General features: G+C 40.2%; 1 protein-coding gene across 6 annotated transcripts in view; it reads right to left on the minus strand.

Annotated features, from left to right (window-relative positions):
• Positions 1-351: 351 nt before the first annotated feature.
• LOC104050568 (LIF receptor subunit alpha) overlaps positions 352-21,077 on the minus strand; it is a 57,482-nt gene continuing 36,756 nt past the window's right edge. For all 6 annotated transcript variants that reach the window (XM_064438629.1, XM_064438634.1, XM_064438631.1 and 3 more), the window contains 10 exons: positions 18,434-18,599; positions 18,212-18,282; positions 17,577-17,790; positions 14,527-14,706; positions 12,817-12,918; positions 11,035-11,202; positions 10,248-10,409; positions 9,092-9,185; positions 8,494-8,572; positions 352-7,803 (listed from right to left, as the gene is read on the minus strand). In XM_064438629.1, the coding sequence (XP_064294699.1) occupies positions 7,165-7,803; positions 8,494-8,572; positions 9,092-9,185; positions 10,248-10,409; positions 11,035-11,202; positions 12,817-12,918; positions 14,527-14,706; positions 17,577-17,790; positions 18,212-18,282; positions 18,434-18,599 (1,875 nt within the window). In that variant the 3' untranslated portion in view covers positions 352-7,164. The remainder of the gene's footprint in view (positions 7,804-8,493; positions 8,573-9,091; positions 9,186-10,247; positions 10,410-11,034; positions 11,203-12,816; positions 12,919-14,526; positions 14,707-17,576; positions 17,791-18,211; positions 18,283-18,433; positions 18,600-21,077) is intronic.

Raw genomic sequence — 21,077 nt, forward strand, 5'->3', positions numbered from 1 at the left:
GCCCAAGCCTCCAGGGAAATTGCATCTCAAAACCCCAGCTGTGTTAGAGCCATAAGCCAAGGAGGACACAGGTAAGTCAGCTGGCCTTCTTCCTATCATCACATTGCATGGCAGGAACAGGAGGGCTTCAGTGAACCTTAGATGTACAAACTCTGGCATGCGTAGGAGAACCTGCTCACAGAATACCCGCATTACTACCCACTCTGCTGATCAAGAAGCTAAGGCTGTGCTTGCCAGATCCTGTGGTTATTTACTCTGGCACAAAATTAAAATAACAGTTTGTACTGGAGCATGGGCAGAATTTAACTCTTACCTAAAAATAAGCATGCAAGCAAGGAATATCAAAACATGTAAGAGTGTAAGAAAATATATTTATTAAATTCCATGGCAATACTATGGCAAAATTGTTAAATACATGCGTATTTTTAGACATCCAAGCAATACAACAGGAGTTACAACAGCCAAGCAAACTAGGTTTAAAATGTATGCAAAGTTGGTATCTTAGTGTTAGGTTAGTCTTAAACGCCATCTGCCACACTGGAATATTATTTCCCCAAAATGATCCCACGCTTCCTTTTTCAAGCATGCATTGGTTTAACTGCTTAGCTAATAAATTGTCATGTTGATATATTTTGTTGAATCAGTATTTTGCTTGGTATGCTACAACTTCATTAAAGTGCCTTGTGATGATTTTGCTTAAATTGTGAAAGAAATATTCTTTGAATAGTGGATTTGGAAGCTGGAAAACTTCAGTATCATTCAGCAAAAGAAATATGTTAAATGACTGATTAGATTTAGTGTGTTAGGAAGACTATTTTTCAGCTTCATTTATTGATTTATTCTCAGAATTAATTTCTATAGATGACTATTTCAAATTGGCAAACAATATTTTCACGAGTATTAAACAAAAGTCTTTGTAAAAACAGAACATAAAACCATCTCTAAACAAATTATTTACGCTGTAAAAAATATGGTATAAAAAGAGCTAAAAAAACATCAAACCTGTTCACAGTATATATTTTAAAAGTTACAGCATCATAGTACAACTTTTTTTTTTTTTTTTTTTTTCAGATGACCTGTATGACTCCACCAACTCTGCTGTTTTGTTCGCCACACCACGATCGAAGTTCGAATTACTGTTACCTTCGGGTCGGATGTCAAACATGAGTTGATACAGTGATCATCTTTTTTTGTTATCCCCTGTTTTACAAAATTTTCAGACATGCTATGAAGCATAAAAAGTTGTTCATCCTAAGCCACTCTTGAATCACACTAAGGAAACATTGACAAAGTGATGTTCAAGGATTCTTTTTTTACTGTATTATTACTACTAAAAAGTGTGAGACCTCATCAGTTTCTGTTTACTTTGCCCTGCTTGAGCTATTTCTTTTTTGAATTTTTCTCAGCCCAAATAATGCAAATGAGAACATTTCATTTTTTGATTTGTCCCTGGGTAAGTTTACTTACTACATTTTGCACAACATGAGACCAAATGAGTTGCAAAGGTATTGAACCTTCCTGTGGAAGTTGTGCATACACTTCCACTGGAGCTTGCTTTCACGTAACAACAGCCGAAGTGCAGATTTGGGACCATCCAAAAACCTACCCAGAGATTCTGTTGGGTATCACATTAAAAAATAAGGATGCCATCTGCTCTACCACACCACAAAGTCACCTGGGCAGGGCTGGCACAAGGAGGGTGAGACTGGAGAGGGTATTAACCCCATCCTCTCCTGCAGCACTCTGCCATTATACCAGCTCACCTGCCTGTGGATGCTAAGCCCCTGCCCTCTGAAATACAAAAGTTCTCTGGAGACTTTTTTTGTTGTAAAAGCAGAAGGAATTAATAGACATTTTTGTGGGGAAAAAGTATTGTCATGCACCCTGGGACAACTTGTGAAGTTACAGAAACCCCTGCCAATATCATCTGAGGTTTGTTTGCATAACATGTGAAGAGGAAACAAACACTGGCTATCTTAGAAACACTGGGGGAAATCCAGAATTATATAAATGGGAGAGGAGAGGAAGAAAATTGTTATGGAAGAAACTGTTTTCCAGCTTCTAAGGAGATATTTAAAAATTTAAGACAGGCCTAAGCATGAGAAAATTAGTTTTTAAACACTCCAACATTTTCTGAATCTGTGTCTGGCATCTGGGGTCTGCGACTGTGTTTCCAGGCTTGCTAAGGAAAAGGCAAAGAAAAAAAAACAACAACAAATCCTGTGAACTGCAGACAGCATCTCTGAGCATCAACCATTAAGCAGGGCACTGCTTAATGCACAGCAGCACAAACTCCATGTAGTGTGTCAGGAGGAGCACAAATGGCAGCTGTTTCCTCTAGATGAAACTACATCTCAGAAGGCATATGTTCAAGTACAGGGCTTGGAAAAAATTGCATTGGGAATTGCAAGCTACCTTCTTCTGCAATACGAACATAGGTACATAATGATATAAGCATATATGTGCATAAGGGTTAGGACTTAGTGTTAAAAATATTAATGCCATTTGTACTGAAGTCTTCATCAAAGTCTGGGGCCAGAGAGAAGATGCTATTTACATGGGAAGCTCTTGATAGGTTTATGGTTCATGGAGCCTTGTTAGCAACCTGATTCTTTAAATGTTTTATTTTTCCTATGTATTTCAAATTCTTTTACTATATTCCTATCTACTTCTGAGTATACAAATATTCTATTTACAAAGCAGTATCTGTCTAAAAATAGAGCTCATGATTTCTCCTTGTGTTTTCAGAGTGATGTCTAAACACCTTTTCCTTCCAATGCATCCAATTACCTTCACTTTTGCTACTATTCATGTTCAACTGAGTGTCCTGGAGGACAAGATCACAGGAAATGCCACAGCCCTAAGCTTTACCCAGCTGAACATATTTAAAAAAAAAAAAAAAAAAAGGCAGCTTGAACATGCGTCTTGAGAGCAGCCTAAAACTCGAGGTTGGCAGGAGCTTGCTGCTGCCATGTGCCAATCAGAGGAAAGCTCTGGTCCCCCACAAAAACCAAAGATGAAGAAACATGCCTCATTTGCCAATTGTGCCGGGACAGACAACACAGGCCACTGGTTCGCTTTGGAAGATGATAAAGACAGCTACAACAGCAAATGTCAGTCATCGGGTCCCAGGTCTGCCTATGCAGCCACTGCATAGCAGGGGAGGTAATTCGCTAGCCTGCCTGTAATATTAGCTTACTATTTTGTTGATATATTAGCTAGTAGTTCTGTGAGGTATATCACACGCAGATCTACCATCCCAAAATTTAACACACAAAACCAAGATCCCAGATCCCCCCGCATGTCAGAGCAACAAAAATAATGAATGTGTCAGATAGGAGAGTGCACGATGTTACATCAAACGTGACTGATGTTCCATGTGTACAGTGAACAGTACAAAACCCCACTACAAACCCCACATTGTCACATATGACAGGCATGGCTCAAAAATAAAAAGCAGCAGCACTGATGATTTGCTTCAGAAATAAATTGCTTGGCAGTAACCTCCTACCTCTCTGAACACTGATCCAACTGGAGGATTGAAGCACTGAGTTAAGAGTAACAGTGTTTTGGACACAATATTTTCTGGTCATATCCCTTCTGGAAGTTGGGGGTTTTTTTGTTGTGTTTTGTTCTTTAAAAAAAGTTGAACTTTCTGTTCTAGAAAAAAAGCAAAAAGCTGAAAGAACTAAACCAAAATAGATGCCCAATAAAGGAATAAGATCTTTCAGAAAGTGTTGGTTACGCATTTCAGTACTTTAAGTTTCCTAAGACGTATTTCAGAAACAACTTGACTGAAGAAGCTCACCAGAAAGCCCAAAGGCACTAGTACAAGGAGTCCGATCCTCTCTGAAGCCCAAAGTTTTAGTCTTACAATTGTTATCAATGCATGTAGAGGCTAAAGAGCACCATGCTTTGAAAGTTAATTTGGTAAGAAAACATTCCTAAAGATGCTTCGCTGGTTTAACATGGCACTTGGGCTCAAAAAGCAAGTCCATTCCCCAAAAGTCCTTGTCACTCACTCTTACTGGTCCATGCACCTAGGGGTGTCTTCACATGCTCACTAAATTAGCACTCACCCTCTCACTACATTTCTGGTATTTGGATTTACTGCTGAAGATTTAAGACAAGCATTTGAAAGGCAGCACTGAATATGCTCCAAAGAAACCACAGAGGTGAAGCAGCTGCACTTTCAAGTGCTGGAATGAAAACTGCTTACTGGTTCATAACCATTACGCAACAGTTAACAATGCTACATGCCCTGCACAAGCCTGTGTCTCTGCTGCATTTGCCCCACTCTTCTGCTACTGATACAAGATGAGGCATATGGTAAGCTGTTGCAATTAACAGGACTCTTCTGCCCTACACCCTGGAAGTCAGAACACCATTCGAATAAAACATATAGCAAAACTTCAAATAAGAAAAGAAAAAGTGGTGGATAATTAGATGAGAGTGCTTCGATAACATCAAGGCAGGCCCTGTATTTGTGGACCTTTCCCTACCTAATCACTAAGAAATGAAGCAATTCAAAATGCTGTTGCCCTTACTGAGTAGGAAGAGCAGCACAAAGGAAAACCTGAGTATATGATGGTTGTGTTTAAGTGATTCACTGTGAAGGGTGTTAGGCTGCTCCCTGCAACCTCTGTATGTCCTCTGCAGCAGCCCTGTCTTCCAGTCCACCAAATTAAAAATTGCTAGTACTCTCAAACTTTGGTTTGGTTATGTTTCTTGCAATGCACAGCCATATTAAATCACAGTTTTTCTTCATGATCTACAGAAGGGTTTTTTTGTTTGGATCACCATTCAATGGTGATTGCTCCTCTGCATTGAGAAACTGCTCCATAAAAATGCAAACCACTACCCATACGCTCTGTCCTTGACATCTTCTGCTTTCAATTAAAAGCATATGGCAGCACAATCTAAAGTTCATCTTAGGAGATAAACACATTAAGCCAAATCTGCTCTAAAAGAGATATTGTGAGAAAGGGTTGTTACTACTGGGATATAGCCACCTCCCAGCTATCAAGCACAAAGGGCAGAACTGCTTCATTTTATATATTAGTGTTCTGAATAATAGGCAGTAATAGATTAGGTATGAAACTTTCTGTTGCGGTGATGCCTGGTGACAGATGGGCACCAGCTCTTTGCACTATCTAGGCACTCAAAACCTATGTCTTTTCACTCGCGGCTCTGCTAATTCTGAGATTCAACCTCAAAAGCAGAACCCTATCTTCACTTCCTCTTCTTTCAGACACACCTTGCACTTTGTCAGGTCTGCAGACGGATCTATTTTTACTGTCTTCACTTTTCACTCTTCCAGGAGGGACACAGAAGCAGCTGTTACTGATGATTTGGATGCTATTTAGTGTTTTGCCTTTTTGTAAGTTTTGAAATTCCTCTGTATTTGCATTCTACACAGATGGCAGAAACATACCAACATCTGAAACTGCACCATCCATTGCTGCGATAAAGTTTAACCTAAGGTTTGGTTTTATTTTGACAGCCAGATCAAGGGGTTTGGAGACCAAACATCTGCCAATCTAGTCATTCTCCTGGTCTGCTCTCACGCCTTTATAACTAGCAGCTCAGCCAATTCAGTCTCCGTACCTGTTTCGGGATCTGTTTAGAAAAGTACTCCGCCATCTTATTTATTCAAAAAAACCCACAAAGTATCTAAGGAAATAGAAATCTAAACAAAAAAATGATTTGTTTAGGACTTGACAGAGAATATTTCTGATCAAACTCTAACATTTGACCTCTCACCACTGTGTTTTACAGTAAGGAACAGGTAAGTTAGAATGTACTTTCTCCTGTAAGCCACTGAAATTCATGTGTGCCAGTCTGAAGTTTACACAGTGAAATGATACAATTACAACTGCCTGGAGATGCATATATGAAAACAAACATTTTCAAAGATGATTGTTCTGAACACTCCTTTAAGCACACAAACGTACATCGTTTAAGCTTTCTTTGCATCACATGTCTGGTAAAGGAGAGGTAGAATTAGCGGCACTAAAACCCCCTTGGGGTTCTCCCTGCCACTAGAGAAATCCCACATTGTACTCCCAGGTAGGATTTGTAGAGAAGGTCCTGTCAGGTAGACACTGGAGAACAGCCAGGCAGCAGGTGGCAAAGCTAATAAAATAAAGACTATCCAAAGAGCAATTTGTTCTCAAGTTGCTAGTATTACTACCTCTAATTTCACCTGCCAACTTGGACAGCTAATGTTAGTAGACAGAGTTTTCCCCATGGCTTACATTAATTAGTGCAAAGACTGCTGAACACTGGGGACGTGAATGGAGTACTGTACCACTTTGAAGCAGGAAATCTGGAGCTGAAGCTATGAAATACAAAATGCATTAGTGAGATACATTAAGAAAGATTAACTCCTTAACCAAAGGATAGAAAAAATATAGAGCATTCTAAGTTTTAAACTTTATGCAGTTCTTGTTGAGGTTTAAATCAGTGTTACACTTTTTTCTCCAAGTTTGTACCCCTGAGTCAAACATTGAATAAACATTGTACAGTAGGTACAGAAACTAGTGTCTAGTTAGAAAGCAACAGATTTGAATGGACATTGCTTCAGAAGTGTTAAACAGTGACAATATCCTCCTGTATAGGAGAAGAAAAAAAATTAGCACTCTCATGTGTTCTTAGTTTATAACTAGGTAAAAGATCTCAACAGTTTCCAACCACATAATTTCCATGTGTTAGGCTGAGGTTTCTGGTAAATGAAACCTTCAGTAAGGAAGCCTGCTGGGGCTGCATCATTTGAGTATGCACAGTTGAGAACAACTACAATGAAGCAAAGCAATCTTTCCAAGTTATAAATGCATAAGACCATATTAATCTTGGAGTGCTATGTGAAGATAGGCAGAGTTCTTTGACTATGATTATCAGGAGCTCTAAACTCAATACCCCTTATATCCAATATATTTTACTAGAGTAATAACTAAATTGCTATAACTTTGGCCTCTCGGCCTCTATTAAAATGGAACATTAACACTTCTGCTAACTTAAACATGACATTCAGCTCACTAGAACCTCTGCTGACTGTCTCCAAGAATAATTCATGCCTTTTGCACTTTTCTTCCTCCTTTCTTTACAACATCAGGAATAACAGCTTATTTAGAAGGCAGGTTCAGGTGCAACGAGGACTCACTGTTAATCATTTGGTTTGTTCTGAAAAAAGTGTGTGAAGGACCACCCCATGTTACTGAGTTTGGGAGAGTCTTCATCATCTTTTGGGGGAAGCAGAAACTGTCGAGAATTAATGGAGCACGGGCTCCCAAAAGATGCATTTTCATTGTTGCTTTCAACTGATCCAGGAGAGTCTGGAGTGTCCATGTTCCAGGCATTTGTGTTTGCTTGAGGTCTGTAACCTGCAGTTTTATCCAATTCTTCCTCTGCAGGTGAGTGACTCTCTATTTTCAGAGCACTTATAGGCAGCTGCATTTGTGGCTTATAGCCTGCTGTAGTCACTAAGTCTATTTCTGGCTCCTCTTCTGGTTTAATTTGAGGCTGATACATTGACTGGATGTCAATGTAAACCACCTGAGATGACCCCACAGGTTCATCCATAGCGGGATTTGAGATCTCTTCTTCAATGATAGGTGGGCAGTAGGACACAACTACATGGTTCTCTGTTTCTGAGTCAGAGCCATCTTCAGGCACAGTGGTGTCTGCTGGCGGGGACATCATCTCTGTGTCTTCAATCTTGGGAGCTGCAGACCGTGCTTCCACCACTTCAACACTATTGGGGGTGCAGGGGTTCATTTCCAGTGTTTTAAGTGTCTTATTCCCCTGAAGCAAGACAAAGGAGAAGGGGGAGAGACTAAGCCAAGGACCTGGAATTCCTGAAAGCAAAAACTTGCCCAAAATAAACCAGTGTGTTGACTTGTGGCTTGCACTCATCCCCTATTTTAAAATAGTACAATATTTTGAAAAGCGGTTTAGTTCTCATTTTCCAGCTCATCATATATTCCTGTTAATGTTAAAAGATTTTAACCAACTTAAAGAGACTCCAGATCTTGCAGTAGGTGTTTGAGATCTCTTTCCCCATATCTTGGCTTTGTATACAAAGCCATTCCTTCCAGAAGGTTATTTAAATGTTACACCCAGTTCCAGCTACTATGTCTACCAGGGGGCTGGGGATATGGCATGTACACTTCTCCACACTTTGTACTTCTCCTAACACTATGACAAAGATGGGTACGTTACTCCCACATTGTTACCATGTGCTGACACTTCCCATTAGTGCAGGAGGAGAGAAATGCAGCAGTCCTTTCCTAGGTCAAACTTTGCAAGTAACTACATTAACTACAAGAAAGCCCTAGACGGCACCTGATGAAACTTACTGAGTAACTTGTCCTGTTCCCCCCTGCCACAGAGTTCTTTTCTACAACTGCAGCAGATAACTCAAAGTTTGCAAAAGAATTCTTTACTCGCAGTACCTTTAGAAGTTTAAAATATTAGATTTAAAATGAGGGTTACCTCACAGATGTTCTTCTGAAACTGCAATGCCTTACTGTTCTCAGGATTCGGGATCTCTGGATAAAATGTTTCTTTAATCCTTTAAAGAGGGAATAACAAACTTTTAAAAGTTATCAAGCCCTGAAACAGATTGTGAATACATAAAAGGAGCCAGGACATTTCCCTTTAATTCAGAATACTAAAGACAACTCGCACAAAGATTTATTGCGTTAGACTTACACCAAGTATTTAATGGAAAAACCAGCAAACCATTTTTTTTTTTTAAATATTTAGATTGGGGGCTTGATATGCCACATTTATGAAAAATTGAAGTCTACCTGACTGTTTGTGGATGTCACCAGCTTATTTCCACTTGGGAACTATTTACAAGTGGTGCTTACTGGGAGACAGGCTCCTGCAAAACCTTTTTACTCTCCTCACTCTGACCTCTCTCCAACTCAACTTCTCCCTCACTTTCTACGATGTGTTTTTGGCACTCACCTTTAAACAAAGACCACTGACATCTTTGGGTACTTGGAGAAAACAAAGAGTAACTAATGGAAAACTCTAGCATTGAAGCAAACACATCCAGGAAAATATCAGAAGTGAATGCATTTACCATTCCCTCTTTCGATAGCAGAAGATGCTGGCCACCACTCCAAGCAGCACAACCACGGCCACAGGGATGAGAATTGCAATGATTAATCCTACAGCTGGGGGACGAAAAAAAGGAAAGAGAGTAAATACATATTCAAAGTTACAAGCAAGTTTTATGCCTTTTCTAACATTCCCAGAGATTAGAGGCTGTTTCGTCAAACTCATCTAACTGTGGTCCGCAGTGACAGTGAAGTCTATGTATACCGTACACTTCCTCTTTGCTGGAAGGGCGAAATTCCATCCATAAACAGAGCTGATTCAGTTGTGACTACAGGAATCAGCAGATACTTCTCTCTGATTGCTTAATTGCAAAAGGCTTCATGTGCAACACAAGACTGATTGCCACTGTAACTTCTGTTCTCAGTAAGCACTGGAACTGCACTTTCAGGTTACTTGAACAGGCCAAATCTCTGGTAATGGCTCTTATAGGCCAACAACCCATTGCACAAACTGCGCTGCCTTTCACATGCTTTCCAATGCTTCTAATCCCTAGGGTCTAGCTCCGATACATTCCCATTGCCACCCTCCATTGATGTTAAATGTATTGAGTTTGATTTTTCATGTTTTTTAGTTGCAGCCTAGTGTCTAGTCTTTTATATGAAAAAACACTTTTTTTTTTCCCTCATTCCCCAAGTCAATCTTTTTTTTTTTTTTTTTTTTCCCCTTTCTGAGTTTGTTTCTGTCAGGGGATCGATAAAACTGAATTCAAAGCAGAGAGGCATCTGTTTATAATTCTGAAACTGGTAAATATTTCCACAATGTCTTTCTTCCCACCATGTATTAGCAGATATTCATCATGGGAAACTTGACAAAAACAACCAGCTGCTTGAGAAGACTAAGTTCAGACTCCACCATATTTAGTAGTAGTTTAGAAGTTATTTTTCTTGCATGCATTACTATGAACTGCAGGGTCACTGTAATAGGAAAGGAACTTTTCCTCACCCTGAACTGTACCAATTTTTGTATTTAAAAATAACCACCTAAATAAATTAAAAATTACACTGTAGGCCCAAACTACCTAAGGGGACCAGAAAAAAAACCGAAAATGAGCTCTGCTTTATATAAATTGTACAGCCCCTGTGCTGAAGACTATTAATGAACAGGGATATTCAACTTACAATCCTCCTTCGTCACCACATAGAGGCTGTTTGGAGGGCTCAACCCACCAGCAGTATAGGCTTGTAGGTCCAGTTGGTAACTTGTTTTGCCTTGAAGATCAAGTATTTTCAGAGACTTCTTTGTTAAGTCAGTGATATTCTTAACTTTAAGTTCTGGATTCCCTGTTTGTTTGGAAGCAGTAAGAAAAGCATAACCTTGTAAGAAAGGATTCCCAAAGACAGCCTCAGCTTTAGCATATGAAACCTGAAGAACAGTCTGTGTAAAGCAAAACTGCAGTAAAGAATGCTAGCAATGCTGCTGGCTTACACAGCACTGAATGGCACAGGAGTGTTTTGCTGCTGCAGATTGACTTCAGTTTCTTACACTCCTGCTTGCCCTCTTATGTTAACATGTGTCAGTTCTGTACAGAGATGTCCTTACAAGATGGGTGCTAGAAGAATATACCCAATTAAATATAACCACAAAACCTCCCCCATGCCTCACCCACCCGGGATATCTGTACACAGGGCAGTGTGTCACATTGCCACTTCGTCACTGCATAGCTTTATGGTTTCAGGCAGCCAGGGTTTTCTCTGACTTTTGCCTTATATTAAAAAACAACTGTACTAACCACACAAGGAACTGATTATTTCAAATGCTTTTGTCACATATCAGGGGCCAATTATGCCGGTGAGTAATGCAACTGAATTAGGCTTAAAGCATCTCTTTTTTTAAAGTGAAATTAAATTATTAGAAATAAAGAAAAAAGCTTGAACAAAGAAGTTGCAATATATAGATTTCATTTACCTGATTCCGAAAGCCTAGGCTTTAAAGCATCTTTTTCACCTTTTGCAAAGGAAAGCCGATATCCCTCTAAAAACCCCTGACAATCTTCAATAGGAATGTCTTCCCATTTTACCAATATAGAATCTGAAGAAGTTTCTTCTACAGTAAAATTTGGTGCACGTTTTGGAGCTGTGGGGAGAATTAAGAAGGGAAAAGCTAGTGAAAAACCACCTTCTCATTACATGTTAAATCCACACAAGTGTTCCATCAATTTTATTTCAGGGCTACCATTTTCAACTGTTTCCTGAATACTTTTCCCTCATTCTCAAGAACATGCGAAAAGGTGTTGCAGGTGATACTACAAAAATACAAGTATGTCAGTCTCATTGTTATTAATTACTGCAGTATTATCTACTAGCAGAAGTTGAAAGGAACATCTCTCCTTGGGCAGCATTCTTACAGATTCATACATATAAAAACCCTTCTGCCTTCAACAACCCTAAAAGATTGCATAAACATTCAGAGCATATAAATTACTTAGCTTTTGAAGCCTTTACCTCTGTGACTTCATAGGTTGTCTTCAAATTAAACAAACTCCACATTCCTATCATGGAAATCTATCTCAGGTTAAAAGAACTACTCTTAGCAGGCATCGAGTCCTTATTCCAATACCTGGACTCCACTGAAAGCGTTACAGCAGATATTGTGTAAGGTCACGCACATCAGGACTTAGTCTGATACTTGGCATCTATCAGTGCTGAACTCATGTTTAAGAATGTATCTATTTCTGTCTTGATGTTTATCTGTCAGAAGGCAAATCTGAAGTTTTAGAAGGAATCTATGCTCTTGTGCAAAGTGAACAGATTTCTCAGTTCATAATAAGTTTTGTCTGCACGTTCGATGCATTTTTAGTCCCCCAAAGTCTTTACCCTTTTGCCTTGAAAGCTTCCAATCTGTTAAGAACACATATGAAAAATCCTTCTGGGGAACTGTTCAGGATTTTTTAACAGAGATACAAATGATTGTAAATTGGTTTCTGGTAAAACTGCCTCAACCTCCCCTTCAACCTTAGCAATGAAATAAGCACAGCATTTCCAACGTTCAGATTACGTCAGCAGCTCAATTTTCCAAACAAATTATTTTAACAGAAAACAGTAAACTTCAAAGTGAAATGGGTACCCTATTTACAATACAATACAGTTGTGATGTTAAAAGGTAAAGCCATATTCAGATTTCTGGGAACAGAAAGCATTCCGACACTAATGCATCTCCAGGCAAGCAAAGGTCAGCCCCGGATCAAACCGCGGTTATCCAGATGGGGTTGGTGCGGGAGGGAATACGAGTGCAACTCTCTAAGTGGCTTGTACGCTAGGATCTAGTTCTGGTCTAAGAAGTGCTTTTAAACAGAAATGTTGTGGACACTTTTTGTATTTGCTGAGCTGTACCAAATGTGTTCAAAAGTTTACTTTGACTTGACAAACCAAAAAAAAGTTGCTTCCTCTCCTGCAGAAGTGACCTGCGGTGCAAATTATGCCTGTGCCTTCAACTCCGAAGACTACTGTCTTCAGAGCAAAATTCTGTGACACCTTGTGCCACCACACAAGCTGGAGAATACAGGGTTATTGCATGCTGGGAACTGGAAGTGGCTAGAGAAATGTGTAACCATTATATACAGAGAACAAGCAGAAGTCAATAGTACTGTATGGGGATTCTGGTCTCAGTCTTCATCTGCCAACACTAAGCTATAAATAGACACAGTTTAAATTCACTTTGTAAAGATCCTGAACATTAAAGTGCACTTACGCAGCTCTTTCATATACCCAGTTATGTTTTTCAATAACTGATATCCACTGGATTTGCAGCCATATAGCGAAAAGTTGTATCTCACACCAGGTCTAAACAGAGCTGCAAGAGAAAATCTCTGTAAGAATATTTCACTTACGAAGAGTGATGCTTTTAGCTTTCACGTGACGCAGACTTATATAAATACGTATTAAAAAATTGCAAAGTCTTAGACCACAATGTTAGGCATAAATACTATACCGGCTTGTAATTCCTACAAAAGCTATACCATCAGATGCGGTTTACAAGCAGTAAACAAATCTAGCTCCCAGACAAATTTTGTTTCTAAACAAATAGGATTCAAAACAAGCTACTCAAATTGCATAAATTGCTCTTTCCACAGGAAACACAAACTGAAGTTACCAGAAACAATCCCCTTCCTTTCCTCCCACGGCAGCCATGTAGATCCTGCCTTCTCCTCAGAAGTACAAATGCATTTTGAAATACTCAGGCTAATTACAGCAACAGCACAAAAGAAATTCAGAGAACTATCAAAAGTGATAGTGAAGCACTTTAGTAATAAAGTCCAGGCCTGAACTGACTCTAGGAAACACAGATAGTCATCAAATTTTTGCTTCACATGTCTTTGGTGGAGGCATAGGTGTTTGATAATACAATGTGTAAATAATTTACCACTTCCTGGGATTTCCCCAAGTCAGGGGTGTACACTAGTTTCAAGATTTTTTTCTAAAGAAGGTGTCACTGTGAAACTCTGCAGAAGTCAAGTGGGTTTTGCAAGAGTTCAGGTCCAGCCTGAGAGATGGTCCTGGCAGGAGTAAGTGCAGAGGTGAATTTGCCAGCTTGAGCCCAGCCCTAGCAGCCCGGTAACTCCCGCAATGTGCTGCAAGAAGCATTCCAGGAAAGAGCCCAGGACTAGAGCAGTGCATCATTGGACGGACATAGTACTGTCTGCTTAAAAAAAGCAAACTCTCACCAGCACAAACAAAAACAACATGGTCACAGTGTTGCAATTACAGGCAGGAAAGCATACTGCCCCCCCTTCCAGGTCCCACTGTCCCCCAACTTTCCTATGTACACAGCTCCAAGTTGTTTTCTTAAATGGACACTTTATGTACTAAACTCTTCTATATACTCTTTTAGACAGCAGAGAAAAATCCTTCATCTTTCTTCACTCCCCTCTTTCCTCTTCTGCTTCTACTAGTCCCACCACAGCTGAGTTTCATTTCCCTGATCTGCCCACCAGTATCTAGAGACCTGGAATGTGCCCTGTTCCAGGAAATTTCAATTGCTGACAGCAAGCCAACACATGGAGGTCACACTTAAAAAAATCTGCCTCATGTAAAAACAACGGATTAGTCTTCCCCCATCCCGAGCAGAACTGTTTATGTTTAGAACCCAAACAAAGCCCCAAAGCCTAGATTAACCAATATGTGTTACTCTGAATTAGGAAGTTGTTGGGTGTAGCTAGAAGAGGTAATTTCAAAAGGGTTAATAAACATAGGATGGTAACAGTTAAGCCAAGACTGATATCTGGATTTGGCAAGGCTGTGTAAGAAATTACAATAAACACAGTACCAAGAAGGGGTTCATTTTTGTACACAAGCACACAGCAATGCAACAATCTTCAACCTATAGCACTGGTGCTGCTCTCATTCCACTCGTTGCTCAGGCTCTCAACCAGAAATAGTCACAAAAAATTATTTGACTTACCAGACTTTATCACTGCATCTGTTGTATTTGAAGGAAATTTCTGCCAGTCCACACTACATGGTTCAGACCCAGATGAATGACACCATTTTACTATGTAGCCACAGGTCATGTTGGGGTAAGAATTCCAAGAAATATAAATTCCATTCCCCATTGCCACGGCCCGATCTGTTTTGACATCGTCTGCAACAGAGAGGACACAAAAATCCATCAGAGAGCAGACACTTCTCTGTAGTCCAAGCTGGAAGAAAGCCTTCCAGGCACAGCACGAAGGTTTTATAAACTGCAGTCTTTATAAGAATGAGAGGTGTGCTCCTGGTACTGTGAAATTTGAAGCTGTGCACTCAGCTATGCTTTCTGAAGTGCTGGAAATCAGACGCAGCCTGCAGCAAATCCCTCAGCCAGCCTTAAGAATGATGACGAGAAGTGCTGTTGCTCCTGACCAGCTTAAAAACCACTTTTTAAAGGTAAGGGTTTACAGCAGATGTCAGGTTCAAATCTGACTTGACATCAATTTGGCAGGAGCCTCCAGCTATAAATTCCTGCTGCCATTTCATCAAACAGTTTGATTTGTATTTCTTTCAAAGTGTCGTGCTGTCACTCGCCTGACCACAGACAACCATTGTTCAAAAGAACCAACAACAAAACTCATGTCCCTGGTGAACTTTATGGAGGCTCCAGTCTACCAAGGGTAAACTAAAGAAAAAGAAAAGTTTGCCTTTAGTCTATTTTTCTTGTTTCTGATTATGAAGGGTTTAGCTGCCCTTCAAGTGATCAGATCCAGGAATGACTTCTGATTCCTGCAGCTTCACTCCACGGCTGTCTGTCAGATGGGACCCCGCCGAGCTAAGAGAAGTTTTCCAAAGTCCACCACAACAGCTGTGGCCCCACAACAGATCTGCAAAAACAGTCTCAGGGTTTCAGTTTTTCCTTTTTCAGTGTTATCATTTATGCTCCCTATTGAGTCTATTAGTTCATGTTATTAAAGCCATAAACTGTGGAAGGCTGAAGGGCAAGGGTAGTTTTTAAGAAGCAGTGCTTTAAAAATTTTACTCTCCCAGACATGCTGTGAATGTTGAAGGACTATTTCTAAATCATCTTAACATACAGCTAAGTGTACAGTCCTTTTCTAGCTTGCTTATGGCAAGAAAGACACACATGATTAAAAAAAGACAAGTCAACTCCAGAAGACACTCAATACTTTTCCCTAAAAAACTACCATGCATCCAGTGAAACTACACTTCTACAGTGCTGGAAGAGATCATATTTCTAATTAGACTGCTTTAATTTTCCTGTTTACAGGAAAGACCTTTTACTGACAGTAGGCACATACTCTCTCAAAAAATGCTTAAATACACCATACTCAATTTTATTTCCTGAGCCACATGACTAGAAATTCACCCAGGGCAGTACTGCTCATTTTGGTGTATTTATAGCTGCAACCTAGACTAGCAGAAATAACTACTAGCACTACAGTACTACTCTGGTAGGGGAGCCTGTAAACAGCCAGATTATATGCCCCAACTCCCTACAGAGCACTTTTCAGAGACAGTGATAAATTAATTAAGGCAGAGTACCCTTTGTTTGTGTTTTTGGTTTTCACAAAACCTCAGCAGATCTCAAGCTTCAGAGCCACTGCTCTCTTATGGACATTAAAAGCACTTACAGACTGTACACAGGAAGCAGCCAGAAGAGATCTTTGGGCAGAAATGTCATCCAGTTCAGTGAATGAGTCATCTTTCATGACTCCAGTCAGTGACTCAGATAATTCCTATACCAACTTGGGAGCAAATCTTCAACGAGTACAAGTTGGGTAACACCAAAGGGAACCTCAGACATCTGAGAGAAAGCTATAAATGAACGCAAAGCTCCAGCTGCCATCAGCTGTCCCACACCAGAGACCTATCACAGAGACCTCCCTGACTCCCAGTGTCTTGTTTCACTGCTGAAGGGGTGCTATAAAAGCATTTTCATTCTTTCAACTGTCCCATACAACTACTTTTCCCTCGAAGAAGCAGACTAAGAATATACTTTTAGGTATTGGTGTTTTGGAGAAGCACAAGAAACATTATAAGCAATGGTTTTCCTTTGCATAGAAACAAATTCATATTTCTCCCACTGTGAATCTCAGTCAAAGCATGTTCCTTCCTGTGAGAGGTGGCACTGCCTTATCAGAACCTGAGCTGCAAGACAGGCAACTGTGATACCTGTTAGAGAACAGGGTGGGGAGGGAGAAGCAGCATTATACATGCTCCTGGCAAACAAGCAGAGAAGGGACACTGTGCAAATCTGTCCTCCCTGCCGAGCATCAGGCAGATCTCGAGCTAAAGGTTCAGGGTTTGGGAGATACAATTTTCCTGGTGTGCAAGGAAGCATGGTCTCTCAATAGCTACATGCAATATTAACTTCTCCCCAAGCTCAGTGTTAGGAGCAGAAAAACATTATCTGGCTCAGCTATTTCCCTTTACAAAAGCCCACAGCAAGAGCGGCAGTGTTTTAATTGGGAAGCTCAAGTCCTACCTCGTTTTCAAACCGCAGCTCCTAGCACAAGGGTGCCAACATTTTACCAACCAGCCCAATTAATATTCTCCTGCAGAGCTTACAGGCACTGAACTGGCAATTCTTCCCTTAAAAAGCCACACAACACCCCCAAAACTTTATTCTGATTCTCTTTAGCATGTAACAGTTTTCAGCATCTCAACAAGAACACACAGAAATCAGCTAAGCACCCTGAATGTCAGAGATCAACATTAGGGCTTTGAAGCCTCATCCTTGTTGTTCCTGGGAGGCCTCCAGAAAAGTGCAAATAACTGCAGAGACTGTACACTATCACCCTCCTTTTATGCAGAGAGCACAATTAACTGGCAAGACGCTGCCCTAGAAGCAAAGCAGCAATTTTTTTCTTCCCCCACTCAGTAGATTTGGGTGGGGAAATAACCCAGAAAACAAACACAAACAAACAAAGCAGGTATCATCTTATTTTTCAATAAACAAACTTGTCCAGATATTCCCCAAGCTTTGAAGGTGTTTAGCTCTCTGCTGGGAGCACTCACCGCTTGGAAGTTCCACACTCGTTATCCTCGAAGGAGGAGACGAGCCTGCATGGTTTTTGGCTACAACGCTAATTACACAGTCCTTTTTGCCAAGTTTTATCTCAGTACTGTTTGAGGGTTCGGTGACTTCTTTATACTCCAGTGGTGTCTCTAGCAGGTAGCAGGACACTTCATGAGACACTATTTTTCCGTTGGCTTCAGAAAGGGATAAAGGCTATGAATGGACAAAGAGTGCATTAGAACCAAAACGGAGTAAGCAAAGGAAGACATAGGATACCATGGGTTTAACGTCCTGATCTAGTCTGATGACTGTATAGGACTACAAGGCAGATAAGATAGTTACTTAAGTGTGACTTTGAGAATTAACACATGAGTTCATAAGTTTTTAATTTTCAGCTGGGATGTATTAAAAATTTAATTCTACATGCATCTCAATGCAATGTTTAAATTATAAAAATTTAATAATATTCTTATTTAGTGAAAAAATATTTGTCTAATGTATGGTTCTATAAAAAGTTAAGAAAAGCAGCCTGATTTATTTACTATAAACTTCACTCATTTATGAATGTGTAAGGAAATAGTTTTTCATGGAGTTACATTACATAATATTTTAAAACTTTAAGTGTCCTATCTACCTTCCAGAAGATTTTTAGACTTTTTCCAGAAGGACTTCTCTCTCTCCATATATCTGGTCCTTTCGCAGGAGCTAAGAAAAAAACAAAAGTTGTTGTTTTTTCCCAAGTTGCAGAGTAGACAATTTACCATCTATCAAAAAGTTAGCTTTTTAGTCGGCTAATTTTAAAATATATGGCTTCACATGTTCAACATTTTATCATCAAAGAATTAAATAAACTCACGGGCTTCCAAAGTTGTGTGCTCCTCTATCCTGCTCCACCCACTCCACTTCCAGAAGTGGTCAGCAGCTGAACAGCGCACCCTGAACTGGTATTTGGTATATGGGTGCAATGTGTTCAGCTGAGCTGTGTAAGTTGAGATTTTTCCACCAGGCATGGAGACATTGTGCTGTTAAAAATTTACAGAAATTGACACGTTAGATATATACTTTTTGCTCCCTATATTATGCTGGAAGTTAACACCTAAAAAAGTTACATTTCTCCCCCAAAATATCAACACTGTGAAAAAAGAAAAAGCTGCAGTGAAGCCCTACAAAGAAATTAATGAAAAAGATTTCCAATGTAGTCACCCTGAACAAAGGAAAATTTTTCAGAGATCTGTGAAAATACAGCCATATACAGCACAGATTTTGAAATATGACAGTAGGTAGCACCTTTGAGATGTAAAGCACAAAAAGGAGAGGTAACACTGATGAGCCTCCAACAGGATGAGCTTTGCACACAGTAGCAGGCTGCTGCTTCCCATCTATCCCATCCAGTCCCCCTCTCCTGTATGCAGCAGAACTTCTGCTCCCATGAGGCAGGCCAGGATTTCACCTCTGGTGTTTAGAACCTGCACTTCCACTGCGCATGTGCACGTGAAACTGGGTCGACAAAGGCCTTTTTTCTAAGACACACGCCTAGAAGCATGCTAAAGTCTGTCTGAGAAAGATGCTTATCGTGCAGTCCTCTTCCTAGGCAGTCCTTTTTCCTTCAAAAGATAGTACCCAAGTCTTACCAAGTCTGTTCACAGCTCTTATGGAAGGACTAGTCATTCCTGTTATTCTTAAAATGGTGTGAGTCTAGGGAGTATTTAATTTTCATGACAACTTAAATGAACTCTAAGCCTGGGAATATTTTTTACTGAATCTAATTATAACACATATGCATCACAGCTGCCAAAAACTGGACTCCAAGTGACTTTAAGCTGCAACTAATTGAGTATTTCTAAAGCCAAATAACAACTTGAAAAACATAAAAAAAGACAACACTCTCTCATACGGATGGAAAAGCTTCTGAAAACATCCTCAAAATGCCATGTAAAACCCCATAACAATTTCACAGCTACTTTTGTTTATTACAAGGAACTCGTGGAGGTTTTTTATTAAGCAACCAGAGGCAAAATAAAAAGGCTGTAAAAGCTTCTACCAAGCTGTTAGCTGTGTTTCAAAATATCTGTAGCTGCAGGTGCAGTGAATCAAACTGCTGTAACAGTGTAAGACCCTGCCATCTCCCACTGCCCCAGATTACTAAGCCGGTAGGAGAGTTCACAAGCAAGCCTGTGCCCCAGGCTTCAAGCAGCTTAACTGTGGCTAGGCAGAACTGTGCAAATGTACTTTTTAAACAGTTTAAGCTAACTGAGCTGGGGGTGGGCAACACTTGGGTGTTTGTTTCCCCTGCTGACTGCTCCAGAAGCAGTAAGTGTTGGGAGCAGAGAAATGCAGGCAGCTGTGGCTGATGGTATCTCAGACTACACACCCAAATTCATCACAGCTCATCTGTCAGAACTGTTACGTACATCTAAAAGCCAGTTCCTTCTGCTGTTAATTCCAAAGACATCTTTGATTTTCTTTGCAGTACCTAATCTCTGGGTACTACTTAACACATGTCATCACAGGGAAAATATAAAAGCTTAAGGCTTCCATGCTCATTAAGTGCTTTGAAAGTATTTTAAAAATACTCTTACAGAGCATGCATTAACTACTGCTGTATTATTTTAGAGGCAATGTATATAATGATTGTCTTCAGGCTTAGCTGCATCAATTCTGCGGCTTGAGTGACTTTTTCAAGTCTGTGCACAATAGGTGTGCCCACCAGGCAACTAAATGCAGTGGGTAATGGAATACTGCTGCTGAAAATCAAACAAGCATTGTAAAAAGCAGACTCTGAAGTTAATGTGCTCAGATTACAAATTCAGGCTCTGTACACCAAGACCTGGAAATTCAGTATGTGCCTACCCAATCTGATCAGAGATACTCCATGTGAATGCATAAACACAGAATTTGGGGGTAAACCTCAGGCCAACTGACATGCAGTGTGGCCGTTAGGTTTCCCCAGTGACATAGATCACCCCATATTAAGTTAGGCAATATGGAAGAAGACGACATATTCCCACCACCTACACTCAGTATCTGATGCTGGTGTCTAAATTAGTACCCTAAGCTCCTCTGACAGTCAGCAGAGTAAATATGCAGCTCCGATGACACAGAGCACCAAAGCCAGGCAGCAGATGGAAGCCTGAGTGCTGGAAAATCTGAACCCCACCCAGAAATACTACCTTCTCTCCCACTGCAGAGCTCTTCACTGAGGATTACCTACTGATACACCCAGTGGGAGAATCCTTCCCTATCCTGTCCCTGCACCACTGACATATGAGCGGGTTTAGCGGCTCTGTATTACAGCCCCATGCATGTCAATTGCTGACAGCAAGCCAATGAACTGCTCTTTGAGGGGGGAAAAAAAAAAAAAAAAATTAAAATACATAACTGCAAGAGGCAATCTGGAAAAACCACTGTGGAAGTCTGCAGGGCAGCAGCACATCCTGGAACAAGCATGTGTTAATACAGTTTGCACGATGAAGGACAAAGCACAAGGACTGTTACCTAAA

This window comes from Phalacrocorax carbo, chromosome Z, assembly GCF_963921805.1.
Source record: "Phalacrocorax carbo chromosome Z, bPhaCar2.1, whole genome shotgun sequence".
Lineage (NCBI taxonomy): Eukaryota > Metazoa > Chordata > Aves > Suliformes > Phalacrocoracidae > Phalacrocorax > Phalacrocorax carbo.